The sequence below is a fragment of the Anabas testudineus genome, chromosome 2 (genome assembly GCF_900324465.2).
Source record: "Anabas testudineus chromosome 2, fAnaTes1.2, whole genome shotgun sequence".
NCBI lineage: Eukaryota > Metazoa > Chordata > Actinopteri > Anabantiformes > Anabantidae > Anabas > Anabas testudineus.
The window spans coordinates 20,999,083-21,018,487 of NC_046611.1; the positions used below are offsets into that span (position 1 = coordinate 20,999,083).

A 19,405-nucleotide genomic window follows, 5' to 3' on the forward strand; every position below is an offset into this window, starting at 1 on the left:
ATGGCTGAAAAAAAAAAAATGTTTGGTACTGCTAGAGAGCTCAAGCTGAGAGATGAGCTATTTTTAAGGGACATGACTGGATTTTGATGCTTGTGCATCAAATTTATTTCAACAACAGTGTCCTGTAAATAAGTAATAATTATTATTATTTTTATTAAACCTTAAGGAGGGAGTGGCTGCAGACAAAGGAAGGAAGAATAAGCTCAGCTCTTTTCCAAGTGTTGCATCTTCATCAACCGAACAATCTTGATCAACTTTAATATCTAAAAATCAGAGGGAAGCCTCAACTCAGCATTCAGCCCTTTCAATTCTTTCTTACAGATTTACCAAATGGAGGCAATCACATCTTGGACACATTTCCAAAGATAATTTTATTTGATTAGGAAGCCGAGGAATTGTTACTGATCAATGATGATCAGAAATGTGACTAGTTTGGAGTTTTTAGCCGATCCTGACGTTTCATTTTTATGTTTGGCTTCATTTTAATCCTGGACGTCAAAATAATCTATTGCAGGCTCTTCTTTATAACCATCTTCGACCAGGTGCTTCCACTGGCAGACCTACGAAAAGAAGCCAAAGAAAACAAGTCAGAAGCAGACAAAGGAAAAACCTTATTAATTTGTCTGTATTTTCACAAACAGAAGAGTCCAGTGTGATGGATAAAGACACTTTTGTGGCATTTGGCTGTCGAGAACCCAGGCATGTGACCTTCCATTAACAGCACAGCCTCTAACCACAGAAGAAGACGTACTTGCTGCTGTACTGTTTGATATGAGCGATGGGAGGAGGGGCTCGTGCAGCTGCCTCCCTCTCTATCAGCGATGTCAGGGTTGAGTTTGGACAGGCCGACTTCCCCCTGAGAACAAGTAAGATAAACAGGCGCATCCTCAAATCCACAATTACTTTTCAAAAGTTTTTTGCATTAACATAGATAATCCTGTATGTGGAAACAGTCCTACTTGTGGGCGGTGATGACAACATTGCGTTTGGGCTCGCTGTCGTAGCTCATGCTCTCCACGCCGTAGGCCTCGGCCAGCTCGTGGATGATCTTCCGATGTTCTCTGTTCATTGGCTGGAAACTGTGACTCCGCTTTGGCTGTTTTCCCTGCAGACATTAGCAACACATGTCCATCAGGTATGTATAAGTCAGTCACTGGTCTGGTGTGGGAGAACCTGAGTGGCCTACACAGACCAGGACCTCCTCTGACTTAAAGAAGCATATCCCTGCAGCCTGGTTCCAATATGTTGTGGAAAAGCTTTATTAATACTGTCCTTCTTGTTCAGTGGAATTGGAATAAAATCTTCAGCAATCACATATGGGTCTAACATTTCAACATCCACATGTGAGCATCTAGTGCATATGTGGCCCATGTTCTGTAGGCAGGCTCACTGAGCATGTTTGACCTGCATTTTTATAGTTCTATACTAACAAAGGAATGAGTTGGAAAACAACCGCTGGTAAAAAGCCAGTTGACCTTCTTTGCCAGAAGTGAGTTGGAAAGTATTCCTGCAAGTGTTTGACAGAGAATATTTAAGTTTCCGTAAATGTAGAAGCCCCCACAAAAAGACCAAAGGTACAAAGAAAAAAAGTCAGTAACGGCAGCAGTGTGCAACAAATCGAACACACAAGAAAGTACGATAAAACCTTTCAACAGCAACTCAAAAGCAGAAAAGCTTTGACCTGAAGATTCATCATTCCAGCAAGTGATTGAGTTGGTGATAAATATTTTACATTTGGTAAAGAAACCAAAGCAGTGACTCTGCCAGCCTCAGTCTACATAGTAATAATGCATTGAGGCTTCACCTTTCTGTAACCATGTACAACTACAGGTGTTGTCAAATTGGAGAATTGACCGCAGCTAACAAATATCTGAATAAACAACGAATGAATTAAATAATAACGATGTACATGTTGGATTAGATTCATTCATTAATGCCACAGCTAGAAATGGAGAGTCTATCAGATTGGACTTGTGAAGAGGGTTTTGCTGTATCTTGAGGTTGTTTGATGGTGATGGTGTGGCTTTAATCAAATCAAGCAGGTGCTATTGATGTAACATCAACTACAAGCTTAAGACATTTCATCAGGTTTTCCCTTTCCCAACACGACTACCACCATTGTTCTTAGTGGCGATTATTCATCTTACCTTATTCACAAGCTCTACAAGATTCCTGATCTCTTCTTCTACTTCTGTGAGAAATTTTAGATCTTTCCTGAATAAGGAGGAAAATGAAAGCGGAGTTGTTAGTGAAGTGGTCCATCTGCATCTGTTGGCTTTGGGAACGAAGTAAACAAAGACAAACCTGGCGTCTTCTTTGAGGCTGTTGGTGTAAGCAGGTGTGGAGCGGGTGTTGAAGGGATCAGAAGATGAATCTATCTGCAGAGCTTCTGCCAAGCGCCGGTTTCTCTCCAACGTAGCACATTCTTGGTCACATTCAAGCCTGAGATACATTTGATCAAACATCTCAATAATATTAGGATAGATGCTTTTAACACCTCATCTGTTTGCACTCGAATAAATCTTCTGACTAAATGGATCGTTCTTAGCGGCTGATGTAATCCGACAAACTCAAACCTACGATCAGTGTATTTGAATGTATTAAGCTTTTCAGTCATGGTGAACAGGTGAACATGCTAAATAATGTTTCATTACTGATTAAAAATACTTCTTGCACCATGCTTCAAAGACGGCATCTACTGAGTTGTTACTTGGATCACTTTGTGCATGAACCTTGAAACAAGTGGAATATAAACACGGAGCTGTTTACATTTGGATTTCAACAGATTTGGCTTTAACTCATCATTTTCCTCCATTACTCTACCTGGTCTGTTTCTTAGTGAGGAACTGGCCGATGTCCATAGAGTCACCAAGCTGCATGTCAGACAGTTTACTGGCCATGGTGATGGCTGCATACCTGGAGACATTAAACATTAAACATTTCTGCTAATTCATGTTTGAAATGCAAACAGTTGAAAAAAGAAACTGTTACATGCTGACCTCTGGTATGAACTGGCTGCCTCTGTGCAGACCACCGTTTCTTTTCTTCGACCACAATCACACTGTAGAGCTACCTGTGAAAAGTTTGAATAATTAAACAGGAATAAAATACACAAGGGATGTGACTTCACTAAGCTGTGACACTGCTTATATGAAAAGTTCCTGCAGCTGAGAAAGGCCTCATTTGTTAAGCTTGAGTTTGGAAGACTGCCACATACATGTTATTATTTCATCCAAATTCATGACAGTTCCACACTAACAGACCAATCAGAAACCGCTCGTAGCCTCCAAACATACAGAATACACAGCTGGACTGTAAAATATAACCTTCAATAATTAGGGTTTGTGACATATTCTTAGAACTGAGTTTCAAAGACATTTCCATCAGAGTAATAACGTATTACACAGAGGACAAACTATCAGTTTGGGGAAAGTATGCCTCAACTCTCCATGAATCCAGCACTTGATGTAACAAAGACCATCTGCACAAACTGTAACCAGTTTTCAGCCACTGGAAGTCCAGCTGTTCGTAGTGGCAGTGTTTTGTACCTTGGCAGTGCAGGTGGAGCGTGGGCAGCTGCTGCCTTTATGACACGGAGCGGAGCACGGGTGGCCACAGTCTGGACGAGGCAGCACGCAGGGTTGCTGGCAGCTACCTTCTGCTACGCAATCACCCCGGTGGCAAATCCGTCTGCAGCGGTGCATTTCACACAGCAGAGCTTTATTACACGTCAGGCCACAAGAAATGTCTTGCAGATGACATGGGATGTTACTGCGTTCCTGTGGGTTGATGGGAAGACTGATGCTTTAATCATGCCAATAAATAAGAGAAAATGACTCATGCAAATGTGTGATGTCAGAGAAGTTACCTCGTGCTTTCCCATGCACCATTTCTTAGTGAGGTATGTGCAGGGTGGACACTTCTCTTCACTGTGGCAGCTGTGAAACACTAAACAAGAGACAAATGTTAGGAGCAGTTACTGTGTGCAACTGTAGTGTCACCTGTTATCATTCCTTACCCGGGTGGTCACATTCATGTCTTCTTGTACACGGGTTTTTGCACTCTGGCGGGTTTGTGCCACAGGGGATGGGCGGGTACAGCACAGTGAGCCCACAGAAACACGTCAGCTCATCAAAACCTATAAATCAAGGAACCACATAATATATCAGCTGTATGTCAACATCACGGTACATTAATGCCAAAAATCATAAGCAAACAACAAAAACCAAAACAAAACATGATGTAAAAACCTCAAACGAGCTTTTCATGAATGACTAAATAACTATGTGGTACTTCTAAGAGCTGAATCACAGTAAATGACACCAGGACTCACTCGTCTGCCAGCAGGGCTCACACTTTCCACGGTGACAAGGCTCCTGGCAGCGGTGAAGACCACAGTTGAGCTTGTACCCGCAAATCAGAGGGCACTTGTGATCTATAGCCTGGATGAACACAGACAGAAACCAGTAACACCAAAAGATCTAATGAAGTCCTACTAACTAAATGCAGTGATTGTGAGACCTTGAATACACATTTACTTTCAAAAATGCTGTTACTGATACATGACCACCTTCAGCTGGTGCAAAGTCAAATAATTACACAAGAAAATATTTGCATCAGGCTCCAGTCTGGTTCTAGTCGTCTGTTGGTGGATTTTAGTGTTTGGAGCAAAATTACACACACAGGTAACAACATATAGAACTACTTCAATACTGGGTTGAGTTTGGTTTTACATGAGAGGTAATACTGGTGACAGTCTACTGAATGCATTTCACAAAACATTCACACTGATTCAGTGAATACCGACCACACAACAGAGTTCGCCACACTTGTGTCGACCACACAAACGTTTCTTGTTGCAGCGTTTCTCGCAGGTGAAGACAAGTTCACCTTGAACAGACAGAAAGACAAAATGTGTCAGGTAGGTGGTGATCTGACAGCGCTGTCTTTTCGTGCGTGTGTGTGTGTGCGCGTGTGTGTGTGTGTGTGTGTGTGTGAATCTCACCCTCGTTTTGGACTGATGCACATGGGACCTCCTGAAAAACAAATTTGATTTCTTTCAAATCCTTGGTCTCATACGAAAAACAAATGACAGTGACACCAACAACCATGTATTGTGCTGCTGATGTTTCTACTCACCTTGGTCTTTGAATCACATCTGCACCTGATAGTAGAGGTCAGAGAGCAGGGCCCACAGCTGCCCTCATGGCACAGCTTTTCACACAAATGAATGGTGTCTGAAATAACAAGTAAGTTATTTAAACATGTGACCAAATCATGATGTCCAGTACATGCTGCACACACAGAAAGCTTCAGACCACTGAGCACAAGTTAAAGCAATTTCTTTGTTTCAGGTTTAAAAAAATATATGAAATAAAAAAAAAAAAACAAGTTGATGGAAAATAAAGAGGCGTTATCTGTGGTCTGCTTTAGTAACATTTTCAAAGATGCATGAGGGTGGGCTTTGCATGTTTATACAAATAAAGACATTCAGAGCCAATGGAAAACAGACACATTTTTTCCATCACAGTGTAATAAGAGAAAAATGCAGTCGTGATTAAAAAAACAAAAAACAAAAAAATTCAAGATGAAGAGAATCTGAAAGCTAAAAGATAAAGTTTACAGTCTTGCTACTATTCAAATTGTGCACATTATGAATTGTCAGGTTTAAAGCTCAGTTATGTTTTATTATTCTTTTCTCAAATCCTTCATGAGGCTGGTGTCAGTCTCCATTCACAACCAATTATCTAAATTATTTGAGCTTGACTGAGACTAGCGAAGAATATCCAAGAGATAAAAGCTGTTTTTGGAAAACACATTTTTTATTTAATTAGGACAGACTTTGTTTCTTTGCCTTACCGCTGGAGCCACATGCCAGTGGTTTTTTGCAAGTCTTTCCACAGGAGGGGATGGGATCAGAGCAGCTCCGTCGCTCAGAGTAACCCAGTTCGAGAAGTTTGATCAGCGGTGTCTGATCACAGGGACATGTCTTCACCAGGGCTGGGGAGCGTGGGCATGGCTGGCACTGTCCGCGGTGACACACCTGCTGGCACCTGTGGGCTTCACAGTCCAACATCCTAAACAGAACATACAGAGCATCAGGCTATGAACTGTGAGTGAAATAAAAGCTTTAATGTTAATAGAATTGTTAGCGCTACACAGACTTACTTCCCACATATTTTTTGACAGGAGAAATGTCCCGAGCCATCAAATCCTTCTTTATCTGTGCCACACGGGACTTGACGACTTGTGACTCCACAGTAGCAAACTACAGACAATCACACATCAATTATTTTTTCTTACATTGTCCCAGAGAGGTAACTGTGGGATTGATTGTATTTTAAAAAGCACTTCTGTCAAAGTGAGACTCACGCTGCTGAACCTGCTGTGGGCAGGGTTGACACGCCCCGCTGTGGCACACCTGTGTGCAGGTGTGTTCAGCACAGTTGAGTAGAGCACTACACACTTTGTCACACTGGAGCAATGTAGCTTGGCCACAACGCACTGGTTGACTAAAAAGAGATGGTTCAAAAGGTGTCATAATTTCAGAACCCAAACTCTGGAGGGAACATACAGATAGAAAAAAACTGTAGGATGCACACAAAGGTAACGTACCTGGTCTTCCCACAGACGCAGGATTTTGTTACAAATGCAGGACACTGAGGACAAGGTCCAGGGTGACATAAGCTGACGAAAAACAAATAGCGTTGACTTCTTTCGTGTAAAGTAGTGTTTCAGGTTCCATGTATAAAATGATCTCACGTAAAAAAGAGTGACTGAACAGAAGCCATTGGGTGATGCAATAAACACTTTAAAAATGAACATGTATTTCCTCTGGTAAAAGTTAAAAATACTGGAACATGAACAGATATTGTCAAAAATACTGCATTCTTGTAATGTTATGGCTCACATGTTACAGGGGTGGTTGCAGTCCACTCCACTCCTTTTCTTTCCACACATGTCACCACAGCTGTGAGGAATCTCACTACGTTGCCACTCAGGGTTTGTCACTTTACCTGCCAATCAAATGTGGAATAAAATGAATAGTGGGCTTATTTCACTTCCTGTTGCCAACAGGTAATAGGATATTAGAATTGCCAAGAAAAAAAAAAAATTAAATAAATAATAACTACAACTAATAGATAGTTTTAACTTGACACTTAACACTGACCACAGAAGCAGGTGTAAGAGGTCGGGTGTTTCAGAGTAACGTTCTGGCAGGCTGGACAACGCCACCCCTCAGCTGAATCTGGAGAATGAATTCAATATTTAATGTTGTAACATTATCCAACCAAATTCACTGTTGAAGCAGCTGAAATGTCAATGCACGTTAACAGATCCACAAAACTACCTTTGTCCTGCAGATGTATAGAGTATTGTCTACAAAGCATTACAATGTGTACAGTGTGCTATGCCATGAAAAACTATTGTTTTGCAGCCCTATAGAGAAGATAATACAGAGAAGAGTCTATTGAATGTCTGTGTTGCATAAACTGGTCACAGACTAGAGTGCAATCATTCAGATGTTGTTTAAAGGGTCACACCATCTGCCTGAGATGCTGGGGATCGTGCCCATTTCTTGATGCAGTTGAGGTGGAAGACGTGGAAGCAGCTCTGGCAGCTCCACACTGGGGCCACAAGCCGGATGATATCACAACACACCATACATTCGTACTTCTCCCCAGACAGCTGTTCAATCAGACACCCTGTGGAAGGAAGATATTGGGTTGTGTTGAGCCCTATTCAGATTTGTGTTATTTTATAATTATTACCAAACCTTGAATCTCAAATCAACAGTTCACAGGGAGTTTCACTCCAACCTGTCTGTGTCTCTTTGCTCTCTGGCATCTTGTCCCAGTTCCTCTGGCCTGGCCTGCTGTGTTGTTGGCGTGTTCGTCTCCCTCCTCTGGCCTGGAGGGGTGCGTGTCGCACTGAGCCTCTTCCAGCTTTACAGGAAGGATCCTGAGATAGTCTGCCAAGGTCTGAGTCTTGGACACTGGCTCCCTTATGCGGGCCCACCTCATCTTGCGATGGTTGTTTAGGTGGTTTGATTGGTCCTTGCCGTCGCTTGGCCTCATTGTGTTTCCTCTGATAATTATCACGCTGAAAGTCTGAACCTGTTTTGCTCCTCTGAGTTCTTTCTCTAATTTCTGGGGGTTGTTTTTCTCCTTGGGTGTCATCTGGCCTCTGATGTGCTACTGAAATGTTGTCCTCTGAGTGAGTGCTTTTCTTAATTTGTTCTCCTCTCCTTTGCTCCTGGCTAAATTTTCTGGGGTTTTTTGGCTGTGCATCCTGTTCTTCATTACTTTGCTCTACATTTCTGTTCACATCTTCTCTACGCCAGTTTGGACCATCAGGTCCATCCACTGGATATGCACCTGACTGATATTTACCCACACCTATGTTGCTGCCACCGTATTGGCCAAAGTTACTTTCATGCTTTTGCCACCGGGGATTGGATCCACCAAAACTCCTACTGAAACCTCTGTTCCCTTCTCTCCTCCCTCTACCTCGGCCTCGCCATCTGGCTCCATCCTCTCCCTGGTACGGAGGAGGCTGATGCTCTACATAATTTGAATTGCTATGGCTGAATTGGAAATTAATGCCCTCTTGAAAGTGTCCATATTGCTGAGGAGGATCATAACTATTGTTACTGCTCAGATTCCTGTCATTGTTGTGCCTGGGACGTCCTCTTCTGGATTTGTTGTGATGTGGCTTTTGATGCGACGTTCCATCTGGATTTAGGTCAGGTGGGTCTGCAACCATTAAAAGTGGGTGTTAAAAGCCTGAGGCTGTGTTCACAACCGAAATTGCCATAAATATTTCTGATACAAGGAGAGGACATTAGGATCAAGACTAAAAAAATAGCACCTACTGGCAGTATGTTAAAAAACATTAATATGACTAACTTAGTTCAGCCATAAGGTCAATTTTCTAGGTAAACAAATTTTCCCTTTAAAATGTTTAACTGTGACCAAGAAATGTACCAGGCAACACATTTTACAGTTGAAAAATAAACTTTTCATTACTCTCCAGTAACAACATCTCAAGTAAAGAATGGTGACACAATATTTCTACCACTTAAGAGATTAAATAACAAATACATAAATAAAACTGACAAAAGTAATTAGTTAGTTGCAGATAGCTGAAACTAGCAAATATAGTTGGTTCTACTATACAATTATTAAACAATTTACACATGTCATGACTGCGTAAATAAATATAAAATATACTATACTTCAATAGTTTAGTATTGAGAAAACAGAAGAGAGAACATGACTTCTCCTAATAAAACAAAATCCCAGCACAATACAAACTGATTGTAATTATTTTCCAAACCCTGTATAGTCAAGCACCTGTCTATATTTAAGATATGTCCCTAGTAGGTAATCTGATCAGTGTTTGTTAGTGGATATTTGCTCCAGACTCAAAAACTATATGAGCCTGAGAATTGGGACTGGAAATCTGTTGTTTACTAGCCTCTGAATAGTTAATGTCTCCACAGTAACTAATATTATTTTACAGTTACTGTAAAAAATAATATGATATTATTTTTTATTGAGTTTTTTTTTTTTGAGTCTTTGTTTATTCTTTTATTAAGAAGCACTTCGTGGCTTCTGAACTGCCAAGATGTTAGCTAACTACATAAATAAACTGTCCTTATTTGGTTGTTAGCTAGCTAGCTAGCTATAGTTTCAGCACATTAAAAAAGACGTCATAACATTAACATTAATAAGATTATAATAATTTCAGATGTAAAACCTATTAAAGACAGACAGGTGGTCCTGGGGATACTTGCATGTTAATTAGCTCCTTATGCTGTGACGTTTGTGGTATGATTTCAAAGTTCACTGTCACATGTTCTCATGTTAGCTGCCTGACCACACGGAGATGCTAGGCTAACGTTAGCATCCCACAGTTAGCCAAACCGATGAGCTAAAAGATAAACTAAGGCTAATGTTAGAAGTTAGCCTAACATAACATTTACCTAATTCTTATTAGAAATTCAGGTTAGTTAACGTTAGCAGCACATCCAAACCAGCTATTCAGCTAACTTAGCGCAAAGGCAAAACTTTAGATTAACAGCCCAATTCACATTTTGATTGGAACTTATTTGGCTGCTAACGTGAAGTGTTAGCAGATGACTATTTGTTGAATACCGCTAAATGAATCAGACAGTATGTTAACGCTGGGTAACTTACCAGAGGAGCCCTCGGCCATAACGCTGCAGTTTGATCTCTGATGCTCCTCCAAAAGTTTAACACAGCACGTTTTATTTTCCAAACGATGACAAGCGTACCCAGGTACTCAGCAACAATATCTGCCTTTTCACCTGAGTCTTGGTAATTAGAAATGTGACGACCGCGCCTTGAAAGCAGAAATAATCTCCTTCTACTTTCTACGCACCTTGTAAACACACACTAGCTAAATGCTAGTCGATGTCAGACTAGCGAGCTAGCCAAACAGGAACTTCCTGATGAGACTTTCAAAATAAAAGCTAACATTCAGATTTAACATTCAGTGATTTTTTTTGATAAACGGACCCTGATCACGTCTCGCTGCACGCAATGTTTTTTAGAATCGAAAACCTTATAAAAAGCACATTTCATTATATGTTAACCTTAAAGAAAATACTTCCCTCATTCAGAAACATATTTACATTACATATTAAAAGATATCGTTAAGTAAAACCATAGAAGACTAATTGGTATAATAATGAGAATAAATTAGATTTTTAATATACTTGATTTCACTCAGAACCGTCTTAGTTATTCTTCATCTAAAATGACCATTTTATTATAAAATTAATTAATAAATAAATAAAATGCAACACTATGCCCACGAGGGGGCGCTTCATATTTGCATTTAAATATTGAGGCTTTCAGATGCAGAAAAAAAACATGAAGTCATGTGTTCTTTAAATCTCATTTATCATTTAACAGTATAGCACACTATAACACAGCTCTAAGAATAAAGCTTCTTCTGTGTTGCATCTGTTTTACCATGTTGTCATTCATTATTTGTTTGCATTGCACGCTCCACTGATGGATGCACATGGGGAGTTAAACTTTTTATCATTTTTATCTGACAAGTACATCTGTAAGGGTGTTAAACAATGTATTTAAAGTTTATGTGTTGCTTATGAATGCTACATGCAGGGATAAAGTGTGGATTTTGTATTTCTCCTTATTCACCACAGTTTGTATCTCTGTGAGAAATATATGTTGTGATGTTTTAAAGAGAAAACCTGGTTTAACTTTAATCTCCAAGATATCAGCATATGAAAAATCTATGTCCTGTACAGACCTGTCTCACTAACTGGTTCACAGCGTCATAAGCTTAGGATCAGGATGTTTCAGAGCTGTGATTTTGGGTAAAAAGAGAAATGTTACTTGGCAAACTTCCAATTTTCTTTTGCACACAGAAGTGGAAAATGTACTCACATATTTTATTCCAGTAAAAGAACAAGTACAACAATATTCTCAATTACACATCCTGTATTATAAGTCAGTTTCCTGTAAGTAAAGGTATAAAGTAAATGTACTCATTGTGCAGAAAATAGGCCACTGTCAGTGAAATATTATTTTATTGAGCATTTCAATATGTTAATACTAATCCATAAATGTGTAAACACCATTTTATCGTTGTACCTGCTGACAGGGAGCTATTTCTAACTACTTTATAGTAGGTTTACATTGTATATGTTGGTACAAGGAAGGGTTTGGATGGACAAGTCAGCAATACAACATCATCAGAGCTGCAGAAGGGTTGAGGCTGGTTGTGGATCAAGACCTGATGATGCCTCGGACTGATCACCCTCGGCTGGGCTGCCCAGGTGAGGGGGGCTGATTAAGTCCTGAAACACCAGGTAAGCTTCGCTTCAATAGTGATGACGTGTCCAAGTTGCATGACTGGGTATTTCAAGAGCCTTGATTATTTTATCAACTTGGACCTTGAAATATATTATAAATGAAATCGTCTGACATACTGTAAGTCAGCATAAAGAGGTCACAAGCAAAAAAGACAAGAAACATTGTCTTGATCTTTAACAATCTATTTTGTAAGGATATTCAATGTGAGGTGTTCGTCTGAAATGTTCCACACATATTGGGTACAAGTGTATTAAACCTGATTCCTTTGAGGGAAAATTATGTTCTAAACTTGAACGTAGCTGAATTCACAGATCAGATACCTTAAACATACAAACTGTGGTTATTTTCACAGATCCAAAACTTGAATTAATGTTAAAAATGACAAGGACAGTCTGTAAATGTATAGAATGCTTCTTTGGACACCTACACGACAAATACAATTCACAGATAACCTATTGTAAGAGTCATTTTAGTGATGGTCCGTTGAACTAGCTTAACACTAGTCTCTGATATGAGGGAACAAGCAAACTCTGTACAACCAAATGTTATATGTTATCAGACAATGCTAATGCTAGCAATTAGCATAGGAAAATTAATCTAACAGAAGCCATATCTATGCCACAGTAGCTGAATGATGACTATTTGGTTACTAACTTACCAAACTCTAAGCTGGAGCCAATAACTAATATATTATATTAGTGTCACATGAAAAAACATAAAACTGAGGTTGTGTTTGAAATTAACTATTTGTGTCATTTTTAATGTTTTTTAAGTGGTTTTATCATCTTGGGCTATTTAATAATAAAAAATAATAAAAATAACCTGTTAATAAACTGAGACTGAAGGTAATAAAACATTAGTGTTGATGTTAAAAACCTGTAAGTTGTTGTTTTCTGCAGCGTCCAACTCTGCAGTCAGATTCCACACCACGCATGCGCAGTGTGGATCTTCTGCCCAAGCGAGGTGGGTGGGAGAAAAGTGCGTCAAGTCGACGTAAACAGAAACGAGATACCGGAAGTCAGGGTATTTAAAAAATAAATGGCAAAAAAATACATTTGTAAAGGTGCACGTTGGCAGTAATTGAAAACTCCACGTTTCCCATAACTGCGTTTATTTTTCAATTTATATAACTCCCATAAATGATGAACATGCATATGTTTGAAATATAATAAGTAATAAGCAAAAATAAAATAAAATAAAATACCACATATTACTTGTAAGTGGTCTATCTATCTATCTATTACACACAGCAGTGGGAAGTAATGAAGTACATTTACTCAAATGTGCTTTAGTACAACAGTCAATCTTCTACTTCTTTTTCACTATAATTTAGAGGACTATGCAGGTTAAGACTTTATTAATTCTTGGGGAGAAATTCACAAAATCCCACGAGTATATAACAAAAAGGTTTGTCTTTGTTGAATAAAGGTTGGAGAAGAGTCTCAGTGGTTTAACACACTGGAACAACAGCTGGAGAAACAATGTGTGTTAAAAAGTGCGAAACTGTGATGTAAACTCATGCACCGATAGAGTTGAGATTTTGGAGACAACTTCTGCATTAAGTAATGTATGGACTTAATGTAATCCACACATGTAATTAGATATTGACAAAGCGCATCAGTGGTGTTTTATGTTGAAAACTTTGACCGGAAGTGCCCTCTTCCCTTCCTGTCAGCTTGACTGCGCCTGTGAGAAGCTTGAGAGCGGCCGAGCAGCAGAGAGTGGCAGTAATTGTGTCTGCGGCAGCGTTTAGCGTTAAAAAACAGAAACTACGGCTGAAGAAGAGAGGACCAAACCCCGCTGCAGCTCCACACGACCTCGGCAGACCATGGACTATGATAAATTTTGAGCAGAGGCTGGTAACGGTGGGCTGTTTTGACGACTAGCGGCTTATTGAACATCTGTAGAGCGTAATGAGGGCATCCGCTATTCTTTTCGATGGTTTTTCCTCCGAGGTTCAGTCAGACGCAGAGTGACACTATTTATAAATGCGTCGCTTTTAGACATCCTCTCAAGGAATAGACACACCGAGGGGACACAGCCTTTAGAAATTCCGTTAATTCCCTCCTCCCGTGGCCCCTGGGGAACAGTGAAGTCATCTGAGAAGTCACCGGAGAAGAAGACACCTCTTAATCATCTTGATAGTTTAACACAGCTCTGCGAGGAAAATCGGCTTTCCCTTGTACCAGACTCCCCCCGCTTTCTCTCTATTTTTAAATCTTACATGCTTTTGTCTTTCTGAGCATTCATCGCCAACCCTCTTGTGGGCGTTTTCCCCGTTAAAAGGATGCCGGATCAAATATCGGTGTCCGAGTTTCTCTCGGAGACAACAGAGGATTACAATTCCCCGACTACATCCAGCTTCACCACCCGACTGCAGAGCTGCAGGAACACAGTGAATGTGCTGGAAGAGGTAAGGCCATGGTGTCTGTCAGCCTGCCTGCCTGCAGAGGATGGCTGGACTCATGATTGTAGCTGCATCATTAAGCAAGATTATAATATAAAATGTATATTTTAATAAAACACGCTAGGTTTAATGGTGGAAAAGTGTTGACAGAAAGCTAAGTCTAAATGCAGTCAACCCCAAATTCAACTAGGGATCAACAGTATTGCAGAATCCCATCAAAGGTCTAAACACATTATTATTTAACACATCTCTTTCACAATAAAGTAATTTAAAGCACCTGTTGACAAGCAGCTTCCGCTTATGCATATTTTGCATACTTAGTTCACTATAAATGCAAAAATAGATACTTCCACTCCTGAAGAGTGTGTTGTGCAGAGCAGTATGCTGCGGAGGTGAACTCTCATCTTGTGTAGTTGAGAATCGGCTGCACTCTTTCTTGCCAGATATGTAGCGTAATAATAGAGGGGGTGGATGGCTTTGGTGGAAGAGTGCAGGGAATAGGAGGATGTGCACTCAGGCCTGCAGCTTTCTGTGTTCACTATTACATAACTCTCAGCTTCAGAGCATGCTGCCAGGCTGTAGCAGTGTGCATGCGTGTGTGTGTGTGTGTGTGTGTGTGTCACATAGAGAGAAAAACCTCTTCTAGTCACTGGCAGTCAGATCTGGATTTATCTGTAGAAGGATTATAGAGATTCCCTACTCTGGCGTAGGCCAAATTGCATTTAAAAAATGTTTGATTTCATCTTGAAAAAGTGAAGTAATGCACAGAAACACACTCACACACTCTGCTGATATGATGCTGTGTCACATTTGATCATGTAGGAAGCGTGTAATCAGGTCAGGCAGGTGGGCTATAAGATGTGTGTGTTTCCCACCTCCACCATCATCCTCACTGGCATCTTTCCTGCCGTGATTAAATAGAGCATCAAACCGGGAGAGCCCACACCTTCAGTGTTGCCCATTAATGCCAAAACGTGACCTCATTTCCTACTGCATTTAACTGCAGATGTGTGACCTTAGGCTCACAGGATTTAGCGTGAAACCCAACTATTTATTTATGCTGCTTTTAAGTGCCTAAATTGAGTTTATTTGTAGCTACATAACTGCGCAGATCACATGTAAACATCCAAATTAGCAGGACAGTAACCAGAGCTGGTTTGTTTAAAAGAGAAAACACAGGCCTCGTTCTCTCTTTAAAACGGTAACAGCTACGACAGCTCACAATCTGCGCTATCCATCATTTCTAACGTCAATCCTTTGCAAGTTTATTATATCTTAACAAGAGAAAATCTACCAAAACAGCACCAGGGCCGTGTTTACTCCCAGCCGAGAGCGCACAGTGTGTCTGCTGACTGTAACAAGGAAAAGGCTCGCATCATGAATCACCTCTCTGGCTCTGTGCCTCTGGACCGAGCGACTGCAGCAGCACAAACGAAAAACATCTGTAAGAGAGGGCCGCCATGTGCGCCTGGCTCAGTAGCCTCTCTGGAATTTTTGCAGAGATCATATGACAAGGAAGACCATTATACTGGCACCAAAGAGCAAGCAACATGCTCATCAGTGTTTAGACAAAGGCAAGATGCCCCTGAAAGATTTCAGCGAGGATCAGCCTGAACTGAAACTGTGTTAACCTCGTTAGATGAAGGCTGTGACAAACATAAGCAGCAGACAGCCAGTGCAAAGCCAGGAAAACTGTTAGATTAGTGGCTGTTATATAAAATTAGCTACCCAGTATGCTCCCTGCGCAGACTCATAGGAGATAACTTGCATCATACTCTCAATAGAGCTGCTGCAAAGCAGCAAAATTACCTCCAGCGTCACTTTGCTTTGTTTAAAATGTCCTGGATTTCTGCTGAGCACAGAGTTCCTGTCCTCAAATTCAAAGCATTCACCTCGTTTTTCTCCTAGTCATTTCCTTGGTATGTTGACAAGGTGAATTATGCAAAGGTACAGTGTGAATATTTAATGGTGTAACCTGAGGGGGAGAGTTGACCCTGCAGGAGAGTTGTCATTCTCTGCGTGCCTCCTCTGAGTCATCTGGAGGTGCAAAGAAAGAAAAAAAAAGTGGTCACAGCTTCACATCGTCTTAATTCAATACCACACATCATTTATTGATCAGCGCATAATGACACAAGTATTTATGAATCACCAGCCTCCACCCTAGAGCTCTTCTCTCCCTGTGGTCGCTGCAGAGCACTTAAAGATGTTTACTGTTTACACATGGATCAGTGCAGAAATATGGGAAACAATGAGCGGTGAGATGGAGAGCGATAAAGTCGTAAAAATAACCTTTCCAACTCGCCGTCTTGGCTGTTTGAGACACAGGAGATGAGGGTATTGTGTGTGTTGTGTGTGTGGGTGGCAGACCGGAAGCTGGTTGGTGTGTCTGGGTCTTATTTTGGTGGCATCTTTGGTGCAAAGCTGTCATTGTTGTGGCGTTTCTTTGGGGTTTTTATTCCAATGCATTTCCCAGAAAGCATCGTGTGGAGGTGGATGAAGCTGGAGGGAATGTAGTTGGTAATTTTTTGTTTGTTGCTCCAGATGCAAGCGATTATAGCTGCAACTAACAAGTATTTTTGTTATTATTATAAAAATAACTGTAAATGCCCTCCAGTATTCCAGGAACATAAAGTCACTGAAGTAACATTAGTATGTATCAGACAAAAGCAATAACTTTGCTCTTTTTAGTGTTTTTGATCTGCTGGAGTTTTAAATGTTTTAGCATGTTTTAAACATAAAATTTTGATTTGTATGACTCCCTGACTCTTTGTGCTAACCTCAAGGAAGGCTTCTTTTGCCCTACATCACTGGAAAAACCTCAAAACTGGCAAATGAGTAATATACTGTCATATGCTGATGGTTCCATCCAATACCTATGTATAATGTGTGTTTTTACCATTGCAGCCATCAGTTTAGTCATTTAGTCATTTGGCAGATGCTTTTAGCTAAAGCGACTTGCAAGTGAGGTACAAAGCAACACAATACAGGAGGGATTGGATGAGGGGTAGGCAGGTGCATCATGCGGAATGAAAACTCAAAAAAGCAAAACGAATAGACATAATAGCCGTACTAGCTATACAAACTATCAGGCAGATTTATTTTTTTGTTTACCAGAAAACAGAAAATCTAACATTGTCTTTTACAAGGAGGTCACAGGTCATCGCTCCGATATCTCCTGCTTTCACAGATTTCCCCTTATGTAAGTTAATATTAGCAGCAGGCACTTGTTATTCCCTGTGGGGCATGTATTGTCTCCCCCTCTCTGCCCCACAGATGGTACTTTGCGTCACTGGATTTGCTTTCCTAAACCACACAGAGCCATAGCAGCGATACAAGGGAAACCCTCACTGCATTGGCATTCCTTTGAGCATGCCTCTCACACCACATCACATGGGCTGGACCAGAAAAATGTTGACTTTTCACAGTCACTCTATTCAAGCCTGGTTGGGCTTGACCCAATAGGCCGAGGTCTTTTATATTTTTATGTTATATAACAACCTTTTCAGGTCCCAGCATTTGTAGCTCGAGACACTTCAGGGTGTTTGATGCTGTCCTGTGTTTGAAAAAGGGAAAACTGAATGAGGAGTTTTATTCCACTCCAGTGCATATTTATATTGGAGGGAAACTCATTGCCTGAAGCCGTCATTCCTCATTTAGTTTGTAATTCCCATCATTTTTACCAGGAACATTCCTTGTATTCCTTTGTGTCATTTTATATGAGTTGGTGTCACTTTAATCAGATGATGGATCTCTAACTTTTAGTTTCCCTGTGGGGATTTGACCACTTGTGATGCTTGGTGAACAAGCCTCGTATTGTTGGTACTGTATCTCATGTTGTTCTGTCATGTGTGGGTAATTCATATGAACAATGGGAGGGGGTAATGTGCAGTGAAAGGTAGCAAAACACCCAGAAAAGAGCTTCAGTTCATCTTGTAAGCAGTGTAAGTTTAAAAACATGCATTATTTAAAACAAAATGATTCATGCAGCGGGTAGTGGTGGACCCAAACAGTTTATAGGAGCGGTCAGGCTAGGACCTGTATCAACTCTAGGGTGGCACAAACATCTGTGTCACACTCAGTTTTTCCTCTGACAGTACGCCAAAAAGGCCAAAATAAACACTAGTGGTCACCGACTCTCTAATTCCCTTACTCAGGCAACAGTGACTGATAAACAAAGAATTCTAGTTTCCATTTTTTTGCATTTTTGTTTGGAAATGTGAATAACAATAATTAATTTACAGTTACAATGGTTGCAACTCAGTTTTCTGTAATCAGTATATTCATTAATTGTGTAAATGAGTCATGCAATGGATGGGTGTTTGTTCTATATAATGCTCAAAAAGGCTAATCAGTCTCTGCACCTTAAATCAAAGCCCCTGAGGCTGTTAGTCAACCTCTGAAGCTGTTATTAGAATCAGCAATCAGTGACGCTTAGAGGATGTTACTTACTGCCAGAAATGATCCAAAATAAAGGTCTGCTGGACAGAAATGAGCACAAATGTCCATGGTTCAATGGTTCTGCATAACCAGTAACCTGAAGGCAGTGCCCATTAACCTCCCCAATGAGTCACAGCTCCTCCACTAGAAACAGTCAATGTATTCAACCTGTGTTTCAGGCATTATTGATCCAACCAATGGTGGAAAAATAACTGTATAAATAACTATAGTGAAAAAAAAATGGTTTGTGTTGATTCACTGAAGAGCTGTAGAAAAATAATAATATTTGTCAAATATAATCATGTGTAATATAATATATATATAATATATATAATATATCGTATGAAGCTTCTGCCCTGTCACATCAATCAGGGAGTCAGCTACATAGTCTTCTCATTTACTCAGAGGGTGAATTCACTTTCACCAATTAATTTGGAAACTACCTGAAAGTCAAATCAAGTCATGGGTGTCATTTTCAGTGTTTCCTGTTATAGCTATTTAACACATTAGGGTGTGTGTTTGTGATGATTAAAAAGACTGACATGTTTTATGTTTTGCTGTGTTGTAAGCTAAAATGTGTATTATTATTACACACACTGTAAATATACCCTTTATTTTGTTCACATTCATTCTTGATTAGTTTGATATTTTGGACTGCTTTTACTTTTCACTTCGTCAGAAACTGGGT

At 40.2% G+C, this 19,405-nt stretch overlaps 2 protein-coding genes across 7 annotated transcripts in view; one reads left to right on the top strand and one right to left on the bottom strand.

The window, feature by feature from the left end:
• Positions 1 to 352: 352 nt before the first annotated feature.
• On the bottom strand, positions 353 to 10,450 carry nfx1 (nuclear transcription factor, X-box binding 1). Its single transcript, XM_026363560.1, has 23 exons — positions 10,203 to 10,450; positions 7,821 to 8,756; positions 7,545 to 7,706; positions 7,172 to 7,249; positions 6,911 to 7,016; positions 6,616 to 6,687; positions 6,373 to 6,512; positions 6,169 to 6,268; positions 5,860 to 6,077; positions 5,140 to 5,237; positions 5,006 to 5,036; positions 4,808 to 4,890; positions 4,334 to 4,442; positions 4,019 to 4,138; positions 3,869 to 3,948; positions 3,549 to 3,779; positions 3,000 to 3,073; positions 2,824 to 2,916; positions 2,305 to 2,442; positions 2,148 to 2,214; positions 960 to 1,105; positions 752 to 856; positions 353 to 560 (listed from the first exon to the last, which is right to left on the bottom strand). The coding sequence occupies exons 1-23, from the start codon at positions 10,219 to 10,221 to the stop codon at positions 506 to 508; spliced, it is 3,261 nt and encodes a 1,086-aa protein (XP_026219345.1). The 5' UTR covers positions 10,222 to 10,450; the 3' UTR covers positions 353 to 505.
• Positions 10,451 to 13,563: 3,113 nt separating this feature from the next.
• asap1b (ArfGAP with SH3 domain, ankyrin repeat and PH domain 1b) overlaps positions 13,564 to 19,405 on the top strand; it is a 52,141-nt gene continuing 46,299 nt past the window's right edge. For all 6 annotated transcript variants that reach the window (XM_026362380.1, XM_026362377.1, XM_026362375.1 and 3 more), the window contains exon 1: positions 13,564 to 14,286. In XM_026362380.1, coding sequence (XP_026218165.1) covers positions 14,161 to 14,286 — 126 coding nt within the window. In that variant the 5' untranslated portion in view covers positions 13,564 to 14,160. The remainder of the gene's footprint in view (positions 14,287 to 19,405) is intronic.

Bases quoted from the DNA above. Each gene is read 5' to 3' on its own strand.
- nfx1 (XM_026363560.1), bottom strand. The intron at 7,017-7,171 runs GTCAGTGTTAAG...TTTGATTGGCAG, and splicing joins CTCTTACACCTGCTTCTGTG to GTAAAGTGACAAACCCTGAG. The intron at 6,269-6,372 runs GTGAGTCTCACT...GATTGTCTGTAG, and splicing joins CCCACAGCAGGTTCAGCAGC to TTTGCTACTGTGGAGTCACA.